The 22,279-nt window shown below is 42.0% G+C and overlaps 1 protein-coding gene across 14 annotated transcripts in view; it reads right to left on the minus strand.

The window, feature by feature from the left end:
- The window catches only part of nbeaa (neurobeachin a), an 81,269-nt gene that overhangs the window by 46,803 nt on the left and 12,187 nt on the right, over positions 1–22,279 (minus strand). For all 14 annotated transcript variants that reach the window (XM_058086034.1, XM_058086033.1, XM_058086042.1 and 11 more), the window contains exon 2: positions 4,824–5,055. In XM_058086034.1, the coding sequence (XP_057942017.1) occupies positions 4,824–5,055 (232 nt within the window). The remainder of the gene's footprint in view (positions 1–4,823; positions 5,056–22,279) is intronic.

Raw genomic sequence — 22,279 nt, forward strand, 5'->3', positions numbered from 1 at the left:
TGAATCTCCCCCAGTCCCCAAGCCTCTTCACCAAACTGAACTGAATGACTTAGTTCGGGATTTAGGTCTTTCAAAGAAAGCAGCTGAGCTTTTGGCATCAAGATTACAAGGCAAAAATCTTGTTGATCACACTGTTAAAGTGTCATATTACAGAAAGCGCGACCAGCTTTTTGTGACCTTCTTTTCTGAAGACAGACAGTTTGTTTACTGCCATGATATCCCAGGTCTTCTCAAAGAACTGGGTGTTCCTCACTATGATCCAACTGAATGGCGGCTCTTTATAGACAGTTCTAAACGCAGTCTCAAGTGTGTTCTTTTGCATAATGGCAATGTTTACGGGGCAGTGCCTGTAGGTCATTCAGTTCATCTGCGGGAAGACTATGATGACATCAGAATGGTCATGGAATTCTTAAAATATCGTGAGCACAACTGGATCATTTGTGTAGACTTGAAAATGGTAAACTTCCTTCTTGGTCAACAGAAAGGTTTCACCAAGTTTCCATGTTTCCTCTGCATGTGGGACAGTCGAGCACGAGACAGACACTGGGTCCAGAAGGACTGGCCTGTTCGTGAAACCCTTGAAGCAGGCATGCCAAATATCACACATGACCCAATTGTTGACAGAGATAGGATCATCTTTCCTCCTCTGCACATCAAACTAGGTTTGATGAAACAATTTGTCAAGGCACTGGATACCGAAGGTGAATGTTGTCGTTCGACAAGATCAAAGCAGGTGTGTTTGATGGCCCACAGATTCGAACCCTCATTCGTGATGATCAGTTTGTTGCCAAGATGACCGCCTTGGAGAGGGCAGCATGGTTATCCTTTGTGGCAGTCGCTTAGAACTTCCTTGGAAACAACAAGGCAGAGAACTACAATGAACTTGTGAACAGAATGCTCCTCGCTTTTCGTGCTCTCAGGTGCAACATGAGCATCAAGCTTCATTTCTTGAACAGCCACCTTGACCAGTTCCCTGAAAACCTGGGGGCTGTGAGTGACGAACAAGGAGAGCGGTTCCACCAAGACCTAAAGATCATGGAAGAACGCTACCAAGGTCGCTATGTATGATGGCCGACTACTGCTGGAGTATTAAACGAGATTGCCCAGATGAAATGTACAAACGCAAAAGTTACAAACGCAAATTCCTGCCTGACTAAAATACTGTACTGACAGAAAGTGATAAGCGTTATTAGCTGTGACTCTTATTGACTCTTATCTGAAGAACGTTGTAAATTATGCTTATTTCACGTTGCGATAAAGACTGTTTTCTGAGAAACGCTTCCAGAAAAACATATGGCACTTCTAACAATGGTGTACTTTAATCTAAAATCACATTTTAATGTTCTGTTTCTTTTGCCTTGTTAAATATACTGATTTGTGGCTGACATTGCAATATCCTATAATAATGCTCGATTTTTTTCTATTTTTAATAAAAATTAAAGATTGCATAAAATCTGTAGCTTGCAGAAAAAAACTAACTTCAGATTTGAACTCAGCACACTTAAATTGACTAAAAACAAGTCTTACTTTAAATGCAACATTTTGAGTGTTCCCCAGTGTAATCGAACCATGATATTGTGAGGGATTACTTGACTCCACGGCTGTGTCTCGGCATACTTACACTTAAAAGGGGAACTGCACTTCTTTTGGAATCATTCACAATCCTTATATGAAACATGGACATATATTTATTTCCCTTTACTGTGCATTACAACGCCAGAAAACGAGTTAATACGAGCCAGATAACAATGCATTTCGATGACGAAATAAAATAAATCATAGTAAATAAATAATCGATTTATATACATGCTGTGATCATACAAGAACAAGTACATTGATGATAACATGTAATAACAATACTTATTTTGATGATTTAAAACAAGGCACAGTGATATTTGAGACCCATTGATGGGAACTAACGCTACTTCCGTCAACAAGGTAAAACGTCTCCATCCCCCAGGCAGAGAATAATGTTGCTGTGTGCTAGGCAGATCAGGCTATAGTGAAACATATACTATACACACAAAACAGGTAGTTGGAATAGATGGATGGAATAGCTGTATCTTCCAGCAAAGACGTGTCCTCCTTGTTGAGCTGGTAAATTGAAAATAATCCTCATGTAAAAAGAGAACAAACGAGCATCTTGCTGAGTCTTCAGAACGATGTCGTCTGGTCTAAGTTGTCCGGTGTATCCACTGCATCAGTGTGCCCTGTTGTTTTGTTGGTAGCATATGGAATCTCAAAGTTGACCAACTTTACGGCTTATTGCCACAACCCTCCACCCTGACCTTTTCAAAACTAACAACACAGTACCAGCACCATTATGGAGCAGCTTGAGGTTTTGCGAGTGACGTGTCAGCGCCATTATTGCCTATATAGAGAGGCGTTGTGTTAGTCCACCCAGAAATATAGTATTTCGTGTTAGCTGCTACAATAACAATATCACTGTAGCTCGGTTTATATACAGGTCACTTATGGAAATGGAACACTGTTAGCGTTTTCTTTTAAGTTTTTTGTGAGGGCTTGAGCATCAAAACAGCTGTGTCCCAATGTCATGCAATGTTAGCTAGCTCGTATTAACTCACGTTATAACACACAGAAAAGGAAAATAAATATGTGATTGTGAATAATGGGCAAAATTGCAAAAAAGTGCAGTTCCCTTTTAAGTCTTGTTCACACCTGGAAGCATGGCAAAATACAGTGCACTCGGGATGCTGGATGTTACACTTAAAATGGTCAAAATGCTCGACACTTAGCACCCTGAATAGTGGCCATCTTGGCCACATAGCCGAAGGGCAGTACTACCTTGAAATAGCAGCGGCTGAAGAGCAACCTGTAAGGGTGGAAAGTAGGGAAGCTTCTTGCAAGTGGCGACCTGTCCTACTTTGTTCGACAGCCTTTGAATGCACCATCTAACTTTCACCCACGCAGCACAGATACATACTGTATTTTCACACTTTTTCTTTCACCTCATATTTGGTCCCAAATTCTGATACTATGTGGGAACGCATAAAGGTAAAATGTTGAGTGTTTTTTTTTATTTTTTATTTTGTTCATCGCATACTAGCGCAGACAACAAACAGCCACGTATAATCTTCTCTCTGAAAAACAAACTACAAGTTCGTATTGGTGTATGCTGGGGTAGTATTCATTCAGTGCTTTTAATTTGATGTTGTTCCTGTCTTAGTTTTACACAACACATAATGAATAAAATGAATTTGAAGACTGTAATGTATGCGATGCTACTATTTACATCAATTCTCGTCCTCAGTCTTGCGTGACAATCCTTTCAGCGGCAACCCAGGCTTTGTCGTTGTTTCAGAGACGCACTGTCAACCTGCTGCTCTTGTGATACCCGGGGTATGTCTCTATACAATCCATTAATCGAAGGATTTATGGACGACTCTTAATGGATTCAGGAGGTCCCCAGTTTACAAGCTATTTAGTTTTGTGAATTAAAAAAAAGGATATTTTATCTGACGAACCAAATATTGATTATAATACTTCACCATAAAAAAGGAGAAGAAGAAGCAGGTTCACTGTGCCCCCCTAGGGGGAACCGCCCCACTATTTGAGAAGCTGCATTAGCCTAACTAGGACAATGGAATGTGTATGTAGCTGAAAGAATCTTCACATTCTGGTAAAAATGTCCTCCAATCTCAAAACATAATGAATAAAAAGTCTGCACAGTGTGTGTGCCCTGAATGACCTCGCTGCTGGCTCGACTTTCACTCAGCGCAGGCGAGGACATGGCGGCATTACAGGCCGGCCAGCCAGTCTGCTTACAGAGGCTCTTCTTCTGTGCCATTAGGCGGGCTAGATATGAATAGTGCTGCACTAGATTTCATTAGAGAAAATGAAGCACTCACTGTGCTGTGCGGGTGTGATCAATGCATGTAGGTCATTGAGAGCCGCAGCATGCTAGCTGCTACTGCAGCCATAAGTCAAACTACTTCCAACGGGGGGGGGGGGGCGAGCAGGCATCATTAAAGGAAAGTCAAGGTCAACATGTTCATGTAAGCAGGCATCATTAAAGGAAAGTCAAGGTCAACATGTTCATGTAAGAGTGTGTGTTGTGCTGTTTCACACCAACAACAACAGAGGTTGTTCTAGTGTGCGGTGAACTTCATCTAAAGGCTTTGGAAGGAAGGTGACTGGAAGTTGTCAGCACTAAAACATGGCCACCATCTCGATGTTCTCATGTTGTTTAAAGCCGATGTTTACGCCCCGCTGCTGAACCAGGCAGCTTCAACTCTGTGTGGCTGCTTGTGAAAAGGCACTTTGAGGTGGGAAAAAAAAACCCTCACAGAGGGAAATTGCTGCAGAGTCAAAGAATGTTGAAGGATAAGAGCTTTGGGAAGGCATCAATTACGCAAATGAATCATCTCTTAAAGGAGCCATTTTTACTCGCACTATGCCTCCAGCGAGCGTCCCAACCCCCACGAGCGACTTCTTATAGCAAATCATCACTCACATAAGACCTTTATGGCAGCAGCATGACAATGCAGATAGTGTATGTGAGGATAGGCTGTGGTTGTGGAGAGGTGGGGGTAAGTAAGGAGGTGATGCTGTTGACTCACTGCATTTGTGTACATTGTGTACTTAGTTCCTGACTACAGATGAAAATGAGCAACTATGCGATAATCTGATATACGTAGGTATCAGACTGCTCATTAATGAGTCCTTGTCAGTCTGTCAGTGTGAACGCAGTTATGCTCTCAAAAAGGTGCGCTAGTAGAGACAGAGACCCTGTCTTTGTGTATCTTTGCAGGTTACCGCTCATGTAACTTAACTCATGTAAGTGGCATGCTGTGTTTGTTCACCTGCGATCATGTCATCCACGGTGCTCATCTTGAGCAGCACCTGCTGGATGAGGCCCACCTCAGTGCTGGTCTGCAGGTTGCGCACGCTCTTGCGCAGGATGGCGGTGAACATGCTCCAAATCTCTGCCTGGCACGTCACCTCGCAGTGGGACAGCAGCTCCACCATGCAGCCGATGCTCTCCGCCTCCTGGATGATGAAGTTCATCTCCAGGTCGAACTCACCGCCCACCAGCTGAGGTAGATGATGATGGAGGCGGAGGGAGAGGAGGAGGAGGAGAGGAGAGGTTGGAGGGGGAGGAGGGGGGAGGGGGAGGGGCCAAGGCCAGGTTGGAAGGAGGTCACAAGGAAGATAGGTTTAATGTTTAACCTTTTGTCTTCAAGAGCCGTGAAAAAGACTTTTGATGAATGCCGTTGCACCCCCACCCAACACACACACATGCACACAAACACACACCTTTGTTGTCTTAAAGAAGCACTCACTCTGAAGCAAAAGTCACTCTTAAAATACACCAGCTTTAAATGAGCCCGCTTCCCCTTCTTGCTCAGATACACAACGACACACACACACAGACATACACACACACACATGCCAACACATATGTAAGCATTGCAGCGGATACCATCATTCCAACATGGAGTGCAAATGGCTTGCCTCTAATGGCTGATGCAGAGCAATTACTCGTGGAAAGTATCACTGCGCTTCACACACACACACACACACACACACACTTCAGCCTCGGTGTACTGGACTATCCAGAAAGTAGTCGCTATGGCAACCAACAAGCCAAGAGCACATGGTGAGGTTATTAAATCAGATGAAGAGAAAAACACACACACAATACATTAGGGAGGATGAAAGAACACCACAGAGGAAGAAAAGAAATCAAAGAGAACATTTGCAATGAAGGCTGAGACACGGATATTAAAAATGTTTTTTTAAACATCACGTGTGTGTGCAACTGAGAAGGACAGTTTGCAACAAGATTTGCTGTGTTTCATGCTTAATGAATACAGTAATATGCTTTAATTAATGTACCATGCCAGATGAACAACACTGTTTCGTTGGATTGATGCAATTATCCCCTTGGCCACAAGATGGAGCACAATTAAGATAACCTCCCACTTGAACATGAGAGATTTTAACATTAACTGATACAACAATCCCAGTTTAGATGTAGAAAGCATCAGATTCCATCCATATGGGTTCATCCCATACTTTTTTCTCTCTCTTCAACATGGAGCATAGACGTGATTTGCATCTTCCTATCTGCTCCTAATGTCTTTTCACTCTTCACAGAGCACCAGTCACTTCCCATCTCTGATTTAGAGAAGAGTATTGGTACACTCTCCCAGCATGGACTGTAGTGGAAAGAAAACAATGAAAAAGTGGAGGGAGACATGACACTTGTAGACCTTTGTGTGTCACCATCATAACTCCTCCAGAAGCTGACAGCTGAAAGACGGGCGAGATTAACATCATCGCTTTCAGACGGTCGTTAAAGAACTTGTGTGAAAAGCTCCTCTGGGCGCACACCAGCGCAATCTTGCACTCGTCGCCGCCAGCAGAGGGAACATGGCTGCTCTGGACCAGATGATGCAAACGATGGCAACAGACAGTATCTTGTGAGGGACGGAGGAGGAGAGGAATAGTGGGGCGGGCACTCTGCAGACCTGCCAACATGTATGAACTCTTGATACATACGCTCCCTGTGTGCTTCACTGCTCTCCATTCTGTACAGTACAGATAAATAGACATTATCAGTTTCTCAATAGAATTTCACATCAGGGGATCAAACATTTCTGTTCCCCAGTGTGAGCATGACAGAAAATACTCTCTCTGGCTTCGTCTTCTTCTCTTGTGAATTGAATGTTAGGTGCAGTGTTGTGGCACCAAAACATGGTACCTTCTGATTTTGCGTGAATTGGTAATTGGTAGCATCTACAAAATTTGGTCGGTGCCTACAATAAAAGTACAATTTTTAGCCTTATACAGCTAAAATAATGCATAAGGCTAAAAATAAGCAATTACCTAAAAATGTCATCCAATACTTCTCTACAAGAGAGGAGAAATATGATCTCAGGGAAGAAGTACATTTAAAACACTTCTATGCTAGGACTACGTTAAAAAGCCATAGCATTTCAGTATGTGGAATCAAACTATGGAATGGATTGAGTAAGGAAATCAAACAATGCACAACGATGAGCCAATTCAAGAAACAATACAAGCAGTTGATGTTTGCTAAATACAAGGATGAAGAGTCTTGAACCAGTCATGATGTGCTATATATATCACTATATTGACACTTACTATGGTACCCATTATGGCATTGGATGCTCATATCACCTCCTACTTCGGTACGTGGTACATTATTTAAAAAAAAACAACAACAAAAAAAACCTTAAACTGTATCATGAAAAGCAGGAAGTGAACAAATGTAACAGTTACTGATTGTAAAAGTACCAGATGGAGGGGTAGGATTTAATAAGCTTTGCTTCTTCCTACTCCTTCTGGACATGTGGAACTGGGAACTGATTATGGGATGCACTCAATTGTAATCTGATGCATGTTCAAATGAAATAAAACCACAATTACAATTTTCGGTAGCCATTAATAGTCATGCGTCTCAAAGTGACGGCACCCTTTCTGGTACCCCTTTTTGGAAAATCACTCAGAAACAGGAAAGGGGACACAGGAAGAGAATGGAGTGAGGCTCCCCAGGGTGGCGAAGTTAGCATGGAGTGATGCTCCCCAGGCTGACAAAGTTAGCACGTGTGAACTGCTTTCACATATTGACATGCTAATAATAATACTGCATCAGGGTTCACTTTGGACTTGACTTTATACTTGAATATGGCATGTTTAGCACTGAGCCTCAGATTCTGCTCTTTTGGTGCCGTCCTTCTTCGGCTTGTTTCAACCACAGCAAAGAACACCACTACCAGCTATAATGGCACCCAAGAGTGCTTTAAAAGAAGAGATTGAACAAATAAATATAGTGTACATATACTGTATGTTACAGTTCAACTTCAAGTTCAACTTTTTATCCCCATCCCTCACAGACAAAGACAATGTTCATAATGGTGCTTCTCCTGCATAAATAACACAAACAGACAGCAGAAGTAAGACTTTGTTGAGGTTTAAGGGCTCAGAAACGTTCACACAAACTCGCAATGTGGCACCCACCTCAGGGTGATGCCTAATTGGTAGCGTCTTCGCCAACTGCTGGAAGATGTTTGCTTTGGCACCACGCTGACACTGATTGCTCCCAAACGACCCGCTGTTCCATTCAGACACATGGCCAGGAAGCCAGCATGCAGGTCATGTGACCCACCGACACAGTTGCAAAGAGACGTATTCATTGAACAATATGTACAGTTGTGTTCAAAATGATTCAACTGCAATAATGCATTTTAGCAAGTTTGCCTTTCATTGTTTTATCTTGTTTATAATAAGATCAAAGAAGGACTTGGAAATTAGACAAATGCAATTTAAATCACAACAACATTTTTTGTAATATATCAACAAATGTCCTTTCTGTGATTACCACTTTGACAAAATTATTCGATCCCTTGGTCACATACGTCTTTAATACTTAGTAGAACACCTTTGGCAATAATAAAGTAAAACATAATAAAGTTTCTTACAGTGATCAACAGGAATCTTAGCCCATTCCTCATGGGCAAAGGCCTCCAGTTTACTGGCATTTTTGGGCTTTCATGCTACAACTCCCTTCTTCTTTAAAGGTGCAAATAATGCTTCAGATTGTGTCTTTTGAAACGTTGAATTCCTTTGCTATGTTTTTATATCCTTGTCCTTGCTTCTGTAAAGAAATTACCTTCCCTCTTGACTTCTTTGACCATTCCATGGACTTCACCAGTGACTGTCTAGAAGGAGCTGAGTATTACAGTCGTTTTAAATCTGCTGGATTTTTGCTTGTTATGGTTCTGTCCACATCTACAGGTGCTTCCAACACCTGACTGAAAACACCTGATTGAAACCTCTGTTCTTACGAGTGGTCACCTTTAAGGGGTAGAATAATTTAGTCAGTGAGCAAACCACTAAAAGGGCATTTGTTATTGTATTGTATTGTATTGTATTGTAATTGTATAAAAAATATTGTAAAAAATATTGTGTTATCATTTTGGTTGCATTTAGTTATTTTAGAACTCCTTGTAAGATTTTATTATAAATATGATTTAAATGTTTTTTCCAATTTCCGAAAACCCTTTCCTGCAATGGGGGTTGAATAATTTTGAACGGAACTGTAAATTGTAAGGAGAATCGCTTTAACTTTTTCTGTTGTGCTCCATGAACATGACGGCGTATCAAAGGATGCTATTACACCTGACTGTTCAGCACGACAACAAAGACACCTGCTGCACATTACCGGCGATGGCGGGTCAGCACAGAGGCTAGACGGTCAACGGCCGCCTCCTCTGAGCTTTCAATGGACGAGCATCATCAACACTGCGCATCAAAGGCAGCAGCAGAGAGCATGTGTTTGTTTTGTGTGTGCCGCATTATTCATTTGCGCCTCCCCGCCCCACCCCTTCCATGAGCCATTCAGTCCTTTTGTGCGCGGAGAGGCTCATCAGAACATGAGATCACACATTATGCACTTAACGTTTCGCCAAGTGGGCTCGATGGGCTGCAGGAGCGGCGCGGAAAAGAGAGAAAGAGGCAGTGAGGAGTAGGTGTTAGCCAAGCACAGCAGAGATTGGAACCACAATGAAGGCCTTCTTATCAGTGACATGTACAGATGAAGGTTGTGTCGCCATGACAACACTCATGCAGACTAGGCATTGGCCTGTTACCGGTTCCAAGCTATACAATGCTATGAAACAGTCACGGTGTCAAAAGCACTCAAATTTTGCGTCATACTGTTTCTACAATATGAGAGGAAGTGGAGGTCCATCGTGGCCATCTTGTGTTATTCATCGCCACGCTGTTGTCGGTTGACATATTAATCATGTGGAGGGTCCACAAATGTGGAGATGTGATTGAAAAGGAGACAGGAGTGGAGGATAAGTGGTACAATGCGTTTACTCTCCACTGAACAACAGGCAACAACCACCACCGTCTCAACTTCCTGCTGCTATCAAATAATAAAGTAACATTAAAGGTCAATAATTGTTTCACATTGTTAGCCACACAAGGAAAGACAAAATCTTTGTAGTCGAGACATACAACGAAATTACTCAGCAAAATACAAGAATCCACACATAAGGAGAACCAAACCGCCGTAAGTTTAAAAGCCCCAAATTAACCATTAGCCACTTTTCATGGTGGACCAGGACTTGATGAACTGTTCCACATAAATCGGTTGTTGACGTAAACACAGTCGACTTAAAGTGGTTCAGTAGATTCAATTATTTCTGAAAAAACAAAACAAGCTGTCGATATTGACAAAAATAAAGATACATTACATTTAAAAACAAGAAAAAAAAGCCAACCTTAATCAAATCTACATATTGGTTTTAATGGATGCTTCAAAACTAATTGACTGGTAGCAGCAGGGGATGCGATGTAAAAGGCGACAGATGTGTCACGTCTTCCTCCTCATGTGATGATGATGAAGAATGACATGCTGACTGACGCACACACGCACACACACACACGCATGCAAACAGGGAGGAGGGGTAAAGAGGCTGAACTGCATTTCCCAGGGGTCCTTGTGCCCACAGATGGCAGATGGGATGAAACAAATGACCCCCACACCCCCTCACTCATTCACAGACTACCACATCATCACAACAAACACACTAAAACACACACACACAAATTGTGATGCGGCATCTTAGACAGGCTCCAAACACATACAGATAAATAGAAAAGAGAAGGATGTCGGGGGACTGCTATAGGCAATATATGTGAAAATCTGAACAAAACATCTTAGCTGTGTGTAATAGAATAGATAAAGTAGTGTAATATCTAATAATATGTAATTAATAATGAATTAATATAATTTTCCACAATATACTAAGGGTAATTTTTTTTAAATGAGCAGCGTGTCTAAAAATCACTTTGGATACCCCTGATCTAAGAGGTGTCATAACACTATGAGCTTGAAAGGAACACATTAAGTCGACCTAAAACTGTAAAAATAAAACAGTGATTACATAAACTCAAGGACGTGTGAGGCCCTTTCAGGTCATTGGTGTGTGTGTGTGTGAAGATCTGTGAATAGAGAGACAATCTGGAAAGTTGTCAAAACACTCACATTTTTCCCTTCATATCTAACATCAGTGTGTGTCGATGAAATGTTGCATTACACAAATAAGTGTTTTTACTACCCTTGAGTACCGTGATGAAAAATGGGCAAAAAAATTGTGTCTATCTACAATAATTTATAGCAATGCGATAATTTATTTTGACAGGCCTAGGAATCTACATTATTGAAGTGTACTGTACTGTTTGCATTTTATATAATCACAATCAGCAGCACAAGGTAGTGGTGAGATATGTTTACTGTATGCGGCATACAGTATGGATGGTCAGGACGTGAGCTAAATAAAAAATGTATGTGGACAGCAGATCACATTATCGAAGTTTTGGAATCTATTATTTTTTTACCATTACCATGCATATGTGTCATTCCTGCAGGAGAAGCTGAGCTGAGGTCAGCCCTCTGCCACACCACACAGCACTCCAGGACCATTCAAAAGCAGCAATCCCAGTATAGAAAAGTCAAGTGCAACAAAATGCAATTCTGGACTTTCTTCCAAAAGAGTCTGAGAGAGAACTTCAACGACAGGAGGAGAGCGAGATCAAAACAGGAAGGTTTGTAAACCTTGCAATGATGCTTGACACGGTTATACATTTGTATACCGTTATTTCTATTTCATTTGTATATGTGATACATTTTCTACAGCTGGTCTTTATTAGAGTTGTTTGTTGTTTTGCAATAAATGTCACAATTTGTAAAAATAAGTGGTGCACCGATCGATGCACCACAGATCCGTATCGGCCGATATCAGTGAAAAGGGACTGTATCGACACTGGCCGACAATTGCTTTAAAATGCCGATCCCCTCCACTGATGAGCGCCACCATTTTGTAAAAGTAGCTCTCATAAGAAAAAACCTTGGTGACGCCTAATATAGCCAGTAGCACATTTAAACATTTACACTGCATGTATGTGATCGGTATTGGTATTGGTATCGGTAATGAAATCATGTGCAAATGTATGTGCCTTACTTTATGGTAAGAAACTTTGATTATGAATATCAATATCTGCCTATGTCGCAGCCAGCAAGCGGTGAAGGGTGATGATGTAATGAGAATCAAGTGGTGTCCCATTTCTTAGTAGCTTCTTCCCCTTGGCCCTCGGCTCGAAGGGGCAGAGGAAGGGGTAAGATGAAGGGGAAAGGCTAAAGGGATTTGATGTCGCTAAAATTGGGATTCAGTCTAAATGTCTGAAGGCCGACTGTGAAAAGTTTGGGAACCACTGCTGTAGAGCTATTCAGACTTTAGTCTTAGCATCAAGGATAAAGATTCCTATTAAACGTAGTAACTAAGAAGTGATGACTAAGAAGTGACTCATGATTAAGACTTCTCTCTCTCCCTTGCAACGCCCCTTCCAGTGTCCAAGACAAACATAGTCCCAATTGTAACAATAATAATGTAAATACCAACACATTGTCTTATTACGTCTCATATGCTGCTGACAACACATTTTTGACAACAAATCCGAGGTCAACCATGGATTGTGTTTGACCTTTGAAGTTCTACTGTACTTTTAATAAAAGGGTCAGCACCCATCCAATGCATGACGTACGTAGTTCTTATGTCCAAGTCCAATCACTGAGTTAACGCTGAGCAAATAAGCTGGGCCAAAGGTCCACTTGGAATGCTGATCCTCTGAAAAAAGGATTTGCATATTTCTTCACATCTAATGCATTTGTTTGTAGGTCCTCCTGTGGCCTCTTATATGAATGTTGAAGACGTTTTTTAAACAACAATAACAAGGCCTGAAGGCTTCAGTGCTGGCGTGAGCAATTATATTTTTATGTATAAAACGAGAGGCAAAGAAATTAAAGTGAGCATAATTGCAGCTGGAAAGCAGCAGAGACTTCATGCAAAGTTGCAGATTGGATCAGTGAGAAATTCACAAATGAATAAGACGGAAGCAGACGACGCGGCGAGAATTGCTTTTATTATGTATGAGCCACGATGCGACAAATAACAAATGAGATATTTGGTCCGAATGCCATTTTCAGGACTTCATTTGGTGATCGGGGCAGGGAGAAAGTCATGCATGCATAAACATGCAGACGCCGCGGGCGAATGAAGCTCGTTTTCAATCAGCCGGCGCGACGGCGTCAAAGGCTGCTACTAGCCGAAGGTGACAAGATCCACTCGAGGAGCCGCTAGCACCAATTTGGCAAACGAGCCAACGTGGTCATTTGATTACAAACACCACAATTGTGTTGGCGTCTGTGCACCCATGGCGCCTCCTTCTTTAAACACTTCAAATAATGCAGCATCTACATACATTAGCCAAAAGGGAGTGTGTTAGCATGACATCTTTTATTGAACATGGCCATAATGCAATATACCACATGATTATTTTCATTATTCTAAAGGTCATCATAAGTGGAAAAAAATGTTTCTCAAAAATTTATAAGAGTACACAGTGACAACCTAGGTTTTCATCATTCATTTCTTTCAAAAGTTTGACGAAGACCTTTCATTCATTCATTTTCTACCGCGGGGGTGCTGGAGCCTATCCCAGCTGTCTTCGGGCGAGAGGCGGGGTACACCCTGGACTGGTGGCCAGCCAATCACAGGGCACATATAGACAAACAACCATTCACACTCATTCATTCACATACATACCTATGGACAATTTGGAGTCGCCAATTAACCTAGCATGTTTTTGGAATGTGGGAGGAAACCGGAGTACCCGGAGAAAACCCATGCATGCACAGGGAGAACATGCAAACTCCCCACAGAGATGGCCATGGGTGGAATTGAACTCGGGTGTCCTTGCTGTGAGGCCTGCGCGCTAACCACTCGCCACCAGCCTGAGGAAGACCAATTGAAATAAAAAATACAACAATTCAATCACGATGCTGTAAGAGGCAGGGTCATAAATTTGGCATGGTTTAAATGAAGGCTAAATGCAAGTGCGCCAGTTAATAGGTCCTCTGGCTAATTTAGCACTTAATTAGCATTTAACGTACATTGTTACATACCTTACAAGAAAGGAAAAGCAGGAAAACATACTGTTTAATTCATTTCAATACATTGTTTAGCTGGTCTCTTTAATCTCCAACCAAAGTTAAAATCAAAGCACAGTTGAATGCTGTTATGTCATTTATGTCAAGTCATCACTCCGAAGGATTCAAAACCGCACAGATGAATGTGTCCGACAACAACAACAAAAAACGTGTGATGGTAGATGATAGAGTCTTGTCCCAAAATAATCCGACGGGAGCTTGGGAGTAGTAAAAAAAACAGATTATCAAATGATGACAGCAATATGAAATTCAGCCAAACATCACAAACATTTTTTGTAGCATATTGGAAAGCTCCTGCCCTCTCTCCTGATAGACTGATGCATCATGGGAAATCATCGACAACAGCTAAAACCAAAGCCTTATAGCCTCATAATTAAAGCCAATGCCTGGATGCTAATTCCTCGCTATGATGGGGGACGGATGTTACCGGAAGAAACACACACACATACATACACAAGTGATCACAACTACGACTTGATCTAGCGGTCGATGCAAATATCTGCCACCTGATTGGCCTAAGCAGCTTAGTAACGGCTGGAGCGCTAAGCCTCGTCACACGCTGCCGGGCAGCAAACAAACACTTTTCACCATGCTTTTCTTGCTGCGTGTGCACGTTCACGCCACCCTCGCACTGACCTCCATTCCTCAAATGTTCTACACCAGGATTTTGACTGATGACACCACAGGTGGACATGTTGACCAATGAAAGAAGAACTTTACGTAAGATGTTGACAATGTTTTTTTTGTTTGATTGTGACTTTGGACACTAAATAAATTCATTAGTCATGCAAATGGAACTGGTTTATTTTAGGGGTGCATATGACAAATATGAGGAATTATGACATCATACCGATGGAACGGACAACATTTAAAAGTACTGTGCTATAAATCAAACACGTTGCAACTTCCTCTGGCCTCACAAACATGGCATTGATCGTGTGGTCCTTCTCACTGTTTCACAGGAAGACATTTCCCCAAATGCTCTGTCCAAACATCCCATGATGAGGAAAAAAAAACATTGAGATTCAACACATCAGACCTTAGCCACATGAAACGCCAGCATCGCTCCACACATCAAGCTAGCAAACAACACCATCTAATTAGATCTAATGGAAATATTCTGCCTTTACCAAGATAATAATGCTGACTTTGTTATTATTGTGCCTGTACTTAATAGTTAGGCCACCGACTGTACTCAGCGTATTCGCTCCGAGGTGAACCATATATTGTTAGAATGGAATGGGAAGTATCTGTTTGAGACAACGCTGGAAGCAAACAAAGAGAGAAAAGAAGCTGCTGCATTTTTCTCATGAATAAATTTACATTTTTTTTCCATTCAAACTTTTCGTTGCTTGCACAGTGTCGTCACTCGTGCGCTCCTTCCCGAGCAAATTGGAATAACTGAGTTGAAATTAAAAAATATTCCATAATAAACAGTATGCCAGGCAAACAACCGTTTTTAATTATGATGATATTGTTTGTGGGTGTAAAAGTCCATTGAAAAAAAATAGCTTGAGTTAACTGATTCTGTATTAATGTGATGCGTAACATGGAACAAAAAGATTCCCTTTCATTTATGTGAAATTCAACAAAGCCACTTTGTTAGAACCTTAATGAACCAAAGCAACCTTGACATTGCAGCACATATGCCAGGCCACTAGGTGCAAGTGAATTGAAACATGGTGGAATGAGCAGCGTTAAGAGCCCGCTTTCAAATACTTGTGTTTTTAGGACCATTCATTCTGTTGAAACCATGGCTGTAACAAAGTGGGAGTAATGATGTGTGATTTCTTCCTCAGACAAAGGCAAGCTACGTCAATGTAAATCCAGGTTTATGCTTCTGTATAGTCACTACGTTGTCATAAACCTTCATGTTTTGCATTGGGGTTGAGTGTGGGCAGTGCAATTCTGCAATTCTCTGCCAGCTGCCCGGTGAGTAAACACTCCTTGACTCTTTAGCTTGTGGGCTTCCTTCGTCGCTGATGAACAACAGCAATGAAAGCGAGGGAGAGGAGCTGAAACTAATGTAATCACTATAGACCCTGTGAACGAGTCATATGTACACAGGAAATGATGATGGGCTGAATGACAACCAATGCAGCTTTGGAGGGGGAGGAGCGAGCTGCAGAAGCATAAACTAGGCTAAAGACTCAATTTTCTACTCTTTTCAGTTCTACTCCACAGGACAAGCGGCGACAAGCGGCGACAAGAGGCTTCCGCCGCGTTATGTCACACAGGCCTCTGGAGACAGAGGCTTAGTGCAACTTTTAACGAGCCTTCGTGACTCGCATCCCGACTCTAATGAGCCCATGTGAAGGAGGCGGCAAAGAGGCACGGGTCTGTGAGGACGCCTCGCTGGGCTGACCACAAAATGTCTGTCCTTGTCTGCATCCTCACAGGATGCTGTGAGTGACACAGGACACAGCCAGTGAGAGTCTGGATTCAGGCAGCTGTGGAACAGCTGACGATGAGGTGAAAGGTCAGCAGATAAGCCACGCAGACCTAATTCAGACCAGGCTGGTGGCAATTCAAGATCACTAATCTGTTTGTTTGGTCGGCTTTTGTGTGCATGCTAGTTCTGGGTAGGGGCTGTGGCAGACAGGACATTTACGTGTGTGTGTGTGTGTGTGTGTGTGTGCACGTGCCACTGAAACAATGGCGAGCTGTGTTCCATTGAGCCAAAGCTGACGGAGGATCAGCGAGGCAGCGAGCAGCTCAATAATCCATCGTCATGAGACAAGAGGGATGGAACACATGTGGATGGAGGTACACGCGCATACACACACAGTACCTAGGTCAGTGCCTAGGTCACAGAGGCATGATATTTCTTTGATCGTGAACCATTTATGTACTCACAATCCACCTGAGGTTCAGAGATAATTCTCTTCACTTTCAAACAAACAACTGTGTAGAAAATGAAGCTTAGTGGAGACATATGAACATGCTAAATGAGTCAAGCACATGAAAACTATTATATTGACGAGTTAGCTTCACCAGCTCGAGGAACCTCGCTCCATTCACAACACAGTGTGTTGTCCAGAAATCTAGACGATATTCATTGAATATTTTGTTAGTTCAAAGTATTACTGCAGTGCTTTCTGTTTATTTCAGGTAGCCATCTCTCGAGCAGACCATTTAGTCAGCAAACTAGTTGGATCTGTATAAAGTCAGTGTTGCTGCCAAGTAGAGTTCTACAATATTAGGGATGAGGCCGAGCCAATCCGGTTTAGATAGCAGTGTAATTCACATATTGGAAATTTCTGATCCATGAGCCACGTCTGAGTTTAAGACTGAATCCCAATTCTACCTCTTGGCCCTTGTTTTACCTGGTATTGGGTGGTCAGGAAGTGAGCTCAATAAGATGGTTGAATTTAAGATGTTAAACAATGGCCATTTGTGGACAGCACACCACATTATCAAACTTTATTGAACTTTTGGAATCTAACCATGTCCCTCTAGTTTTCCACTCTAAAATGTGCAAAATGTGTTTCTTTTATTTAAAAAATGGTGTTTTTGAGGTAGGCTATAGAAAAAAAAAGTGCCTCCATTGCCCCCACATATCCTTGTTGATAGTGTATGAACGTTAGGTTGATGAAATTGCACAAGACAGAACTGTGAATGATCAAAAAGCCAAGAATAGAACAGATTTATCATACCTATTGTGTAAAAGGGTGCACACTGCATGCGTGCCCCCCCACTATACAAACAGATGATCAGCACCAGGGAGACAGAAAGAGAGGACAACAAAGCGTCAAGGCCTGGTCATGTGTGCCTGAGGACTGTTTATACTAGCAAGAGGTGATGCAGTGCAGCAGACTTGTCACTTCACGGTACACACAGCACCTCTGCCTTTGAAGAGCAGCACAAAAGACAGTGGCGGCGTGCACGTGAGCTAGAAGTTAGCATTTAAAGGCTGCCTTCTCTTGCATATTTTGGACCAACGCTGCATTCTGGCATATTATTCTCATGTCAGCTCTTTCTCTTTTGACGCTGCTTAGCTTCATTAGCATGCCCTCAGGACATGCGAGACATTACCGCTTTAGCAGACAACTTCACATGCGGATGGAATGAACCACTGTGCTGGAAGGAGCAACCAATGTCTATTCTGCTACTCCTTGTTATCGTAGCTTGTTTGGTGAGTTGTGAACGCAGTTGCAGAGCAGACCAAATGAATCGAGACTGTTTCCAAACAAACTCTAGTGTCGTATAGTGTCGTTCTAGTGACTCTGGTGACAAGGCGCTTTGACCTCCATCTGCTCCAAATGGCCAAGGTATGAATCAGGTCCAGCATGCAAACAGAGGAGACGTCTGGTTTTCAGGGTTTAGCGGTTAGCATGTATTCTGATACCGTCACATCGTCTTTTCAACATGGAGGATGATCATCTGATCAAGACGTCCTTTTCGAGCGTATTTTGTTGTTTGGGTTATTGTTGTTGTATGTTGCTTGTCCTCACAAGGCTTGTAGGGTTGTGCTGAAGGCTACCTCAGCTGACTTTGGGCGAGAGGCAGCGAGAGGCACCCTCAGGATCTTTGAAGACGTTTAAAAAAAGACTCTCTTTACTGCATCCAACCTCAGCAGCAACGACACACTGGGAAAAGCCTTGCTTACGCAGCTCAACAATCAAAGAGAAAAATCATTGGCCTTCGCCCTCAATAGATCATGACAGTGTGAATACCTGACATTGAATCCATATTTTTGCCAGGATTGTGGTCTTAAACGTATGATCAGCTGATGAACAGCCTATTTCACCTTCATGTTTGTTTACAATAAATTGCTTTGCCCCACTTCCATTTCTTCTTTTTACATTTTGAAGCTCTACCCCATTAAGATCCAACAGTGCAAAATGTACATTCTTGCTATTTTTCAACTGGTCTTGAAATTTTCATCAGGAGTGCACGGTAGCCTTCATCCTTCTTCTTTCTTTTCTTCTTTTACAGTCTTGTCCCTCCACAATAGGAGATGAGAACAAGGTGACATGGTTTATTGTTACGCACTGTGGTACACATGGATATTTTATAGTGTGAAAAAATCAGAACCAAAAGGAAAACAGGACAAATTTGAAAACAATTCAGACCAGAGAAATGCGACAACATATGTGAAAACACCTTAGAATGTTTTTAGAGAAACAAGCATCCCAGAACATCCTAGCTATGTCTTTAATACCCTTGAACACTTATAAAAGTGGCAAACATTGCAAAGGCATCCAAGTCCAAATCCAATCAAGACTCCCTTGGCCCACCTCTGCACTACATTGCGTCAAAACCACTTCAGACTTTCCTGAGCTATCTTGTTCACGGACACAAAAGCAGAGGTGAAAACAGAACCTCCTTGGCGGCGGAAACAAATCTCCATCATTTATCACAAAAACAAGCATCCAAGAAAGAACATACTGGTTTGTAAGTCCAATTATTTTCTTGCGTATTGTGTTGCACAACCACTTCATCGCTTTGCACCCTCAAGGACAAAGTCAGGCTCCACAGAGGATGTTGTCAAATGTCACAGTTCACTCACAGAACTCCAACTATTTATTACCAAAAGGTCAAGTCAGCAAGAAAATCCATTCTTGTTCATTTCATAGACACTCGCCTGGTTGCACTTGAGAGCCACCAGATATTTGGTGATTATGAAATGAAGATACAATTCAAGCTATTTCAATACATGAAAAAAAATAATCAAACAAGAGGAGGTGAGGGAGTTTAACCAAAAAAAACAAAAAACAACACCCGACAGTTCATTAATCAAAAAATATGTACAGTGTTCCCTCACTGCGTCACGGTTCACCTTTCGTGGACTCATTGTCTTCTGCGTCCTTGTGGTGTATTAGAGTAATCTATCGGTGCTCTGTTGTATGTGTCTGTTATTGTATTTACTACTTCTACCAGTAGAGTCTGTGCTGGGCAGTTTGACTCACTCATCTAGTTAACATCTCGCTCCAGACTGGATCATTTCTAAAGGGCTTAAAAACTGCAGTCATTAAGTCTCTTCTGAAGAAGAGCAGTCCTGAGCAACTATGGCCCCATACCAAACCTGCATTCTTGGGGAAAGTCTTAGAAAAGGTTGTATACCAACAATTTACTGACTTTCTTCTCTCCAACAACGTGTTGATACTTCCCAATCAGGCTTTAGGCCCTACCACGGCACAGAGACAGCTCTGAATAAGGTGACAAATTATATCCATCTGAACACAGATGCAGGCAAAGTCTCACTTTTAGTTCTGCTAGACCTGAGCACTGCTTTTGACATGTTATTACAGAGGTTAGAAAACTGGGTGGGAATCTCTGGTATTGCCCTTGAATGGTTCAAGTCCTATCTGGAGGACAGGAAGAACTTAGTTGGAATTGGTTGCTGTGTCTCAGACCAAATGGCTATAACCTGTGGGGTTCCCCAGGAGTCAATCCTAGGGCCACTATTCAATCTGTACATGCTCCCTTTAGGCCAGCTAATACGCAGCTGTAATGTGTCCTACCACAAATATGCAGATGACAATCAGATCTACGTGTCATTCACGGCAGGTGAACATGGTCCTGCAGATTTACCTGCATCAAACAAATGCAATGCATCAGACAAAACTGAAATCATTGTCTTCGGCCCACAGAAACAAAGAGAAAATGTTATCAGTCACCTTGAGACTCTTTCCTTAAAACCTCATCATCACGCTACAAATCTAGCGATTATAATGGACTCAGATCTTTGACTTTAACAGCCATATTAAATCAATAACATCATCAGCTTTTTACCACTTAAAAAACATTGCCAAAATCAAGGGAATAGTGTCTAAGCCAGATTAAGAGAGACTAATCCATGCCTTTGTCTCCAGCAGGCTCGACTACTGTAACTGACTTCTCACTGGGCTCACTAAACAAGCTGTAAAACAGATCGAGTCCTGACTAGAACCAGAAAATATGACCATATTAGTCCAGGCCTGTGAATGGAAGCTAGCTGGGTTAGAAGAGCATGCTAGTGCGGCTGTGTGTGAGCTGGGACACTATGTTGTCTTTTACCACTTGCTAATGCAAGCAAGCATTTTATCATGCATGACTTTGTGCTGGGTTTCTGTGAGATCAGGATGTTTATTTTGGCTCCCAGCTCATCTTAACCATCAAAAGACATTGTCAACACACTCAATACACTTCCGGCCTTCACAATAAGTGTGCCACATCCTGTCTAACTGTGAAAATAAAATAAGGGTGTCATAAAAAAATATAGAGATTGACCAATATGGGTTTTTCAGATTTTTCTCTTGTCCATAATATTGTTTATGGACAATAATTTGTAGGACAATTATTGTCCAGCAAAATTTGCTATCATGACAAGCCTAGTAACACATTTAGAAGGCCAATACATTTGTGTAGAGCTACTCTAGTCTTAAAGAGACATTCACAACAAAACAAGTTAGCCAATAAGCCTCACTTGGATGTAAACATTAGCTCCATTATCTACAGTACTGACGGTGGGAGTCCAGCGTGGGTGGAGACGAGGAGGAGGGGCTGAGTGATGGAGAAGGCGGGAGGGTGACACGATGAGTCACCGCTGCTGTAGTTGGGCTGCAAAAAAAAAAAAGAAAAAAAAACTCTCCAGCCTCGTTCATCTGGATGCACCGCAGCGGAAACCAATTAGCGAGTGCCAGCGGAACCTCCTCCAGGCTGCATGTGTGAATGTGACAACAATTTGATCCAAAGTGATAAAAACATTAGCTCACCAAGGAAAAAATGTCTGAATTGCTACAAGTTTGTTAATTGTTTGTTATTGTGTGTTCCAGCTTCAAGTCTTGTTGGATGGATTTGTTTTAACATATAGTGGAGCATCAGAGCTAAACATCTTCATTTTCAAACTGTGTCAGAAAATGATTGATGGAGAAATATGTCAACATATGACAGCTGCCCAGTACATGAAAAGAGCATGCTACAGTAACATCACCAGCCCGGGGAACCTCACTCCATTCACTTTATCGCAATCTGTACACACACACACACATATACACACAACATTGACATGTTTACAATGATCAAGCAAATCACAATGCTGTCTTTCTATTTACCTTCCATTTTTAGTTCCAAAGTAATTGGTTTAGGCGGCAACCTAGTTGGGCTTGAATTAACTGTGGCCTCTGTTGGCCGCTGTCAAGTAGTGAAATCCATTATGACTCTACTTAACAACATATTGATGGGCATCATAGCTGATTAGGTGACTAATCAAAGCAATAGAGGCAAAAT

The sequence above is a fragment of the Doryrhamphus excisus genome, chromosome 11, assembly GCF_030265055.1.
Source record: "Doryrhamphus excisus isolate RoL2022-K1 chromosome 11, RoL_Dexc_1.0, whole genome shotgun sequence".
In the NCBI taxonomy this organism is placed as follows: Eukaryota; Metazoa; Chordata; class Actinopteri; order Syngnathiformes; family Syngnathidae; genus Doryrhamphus; species Doryrhamphus excisus.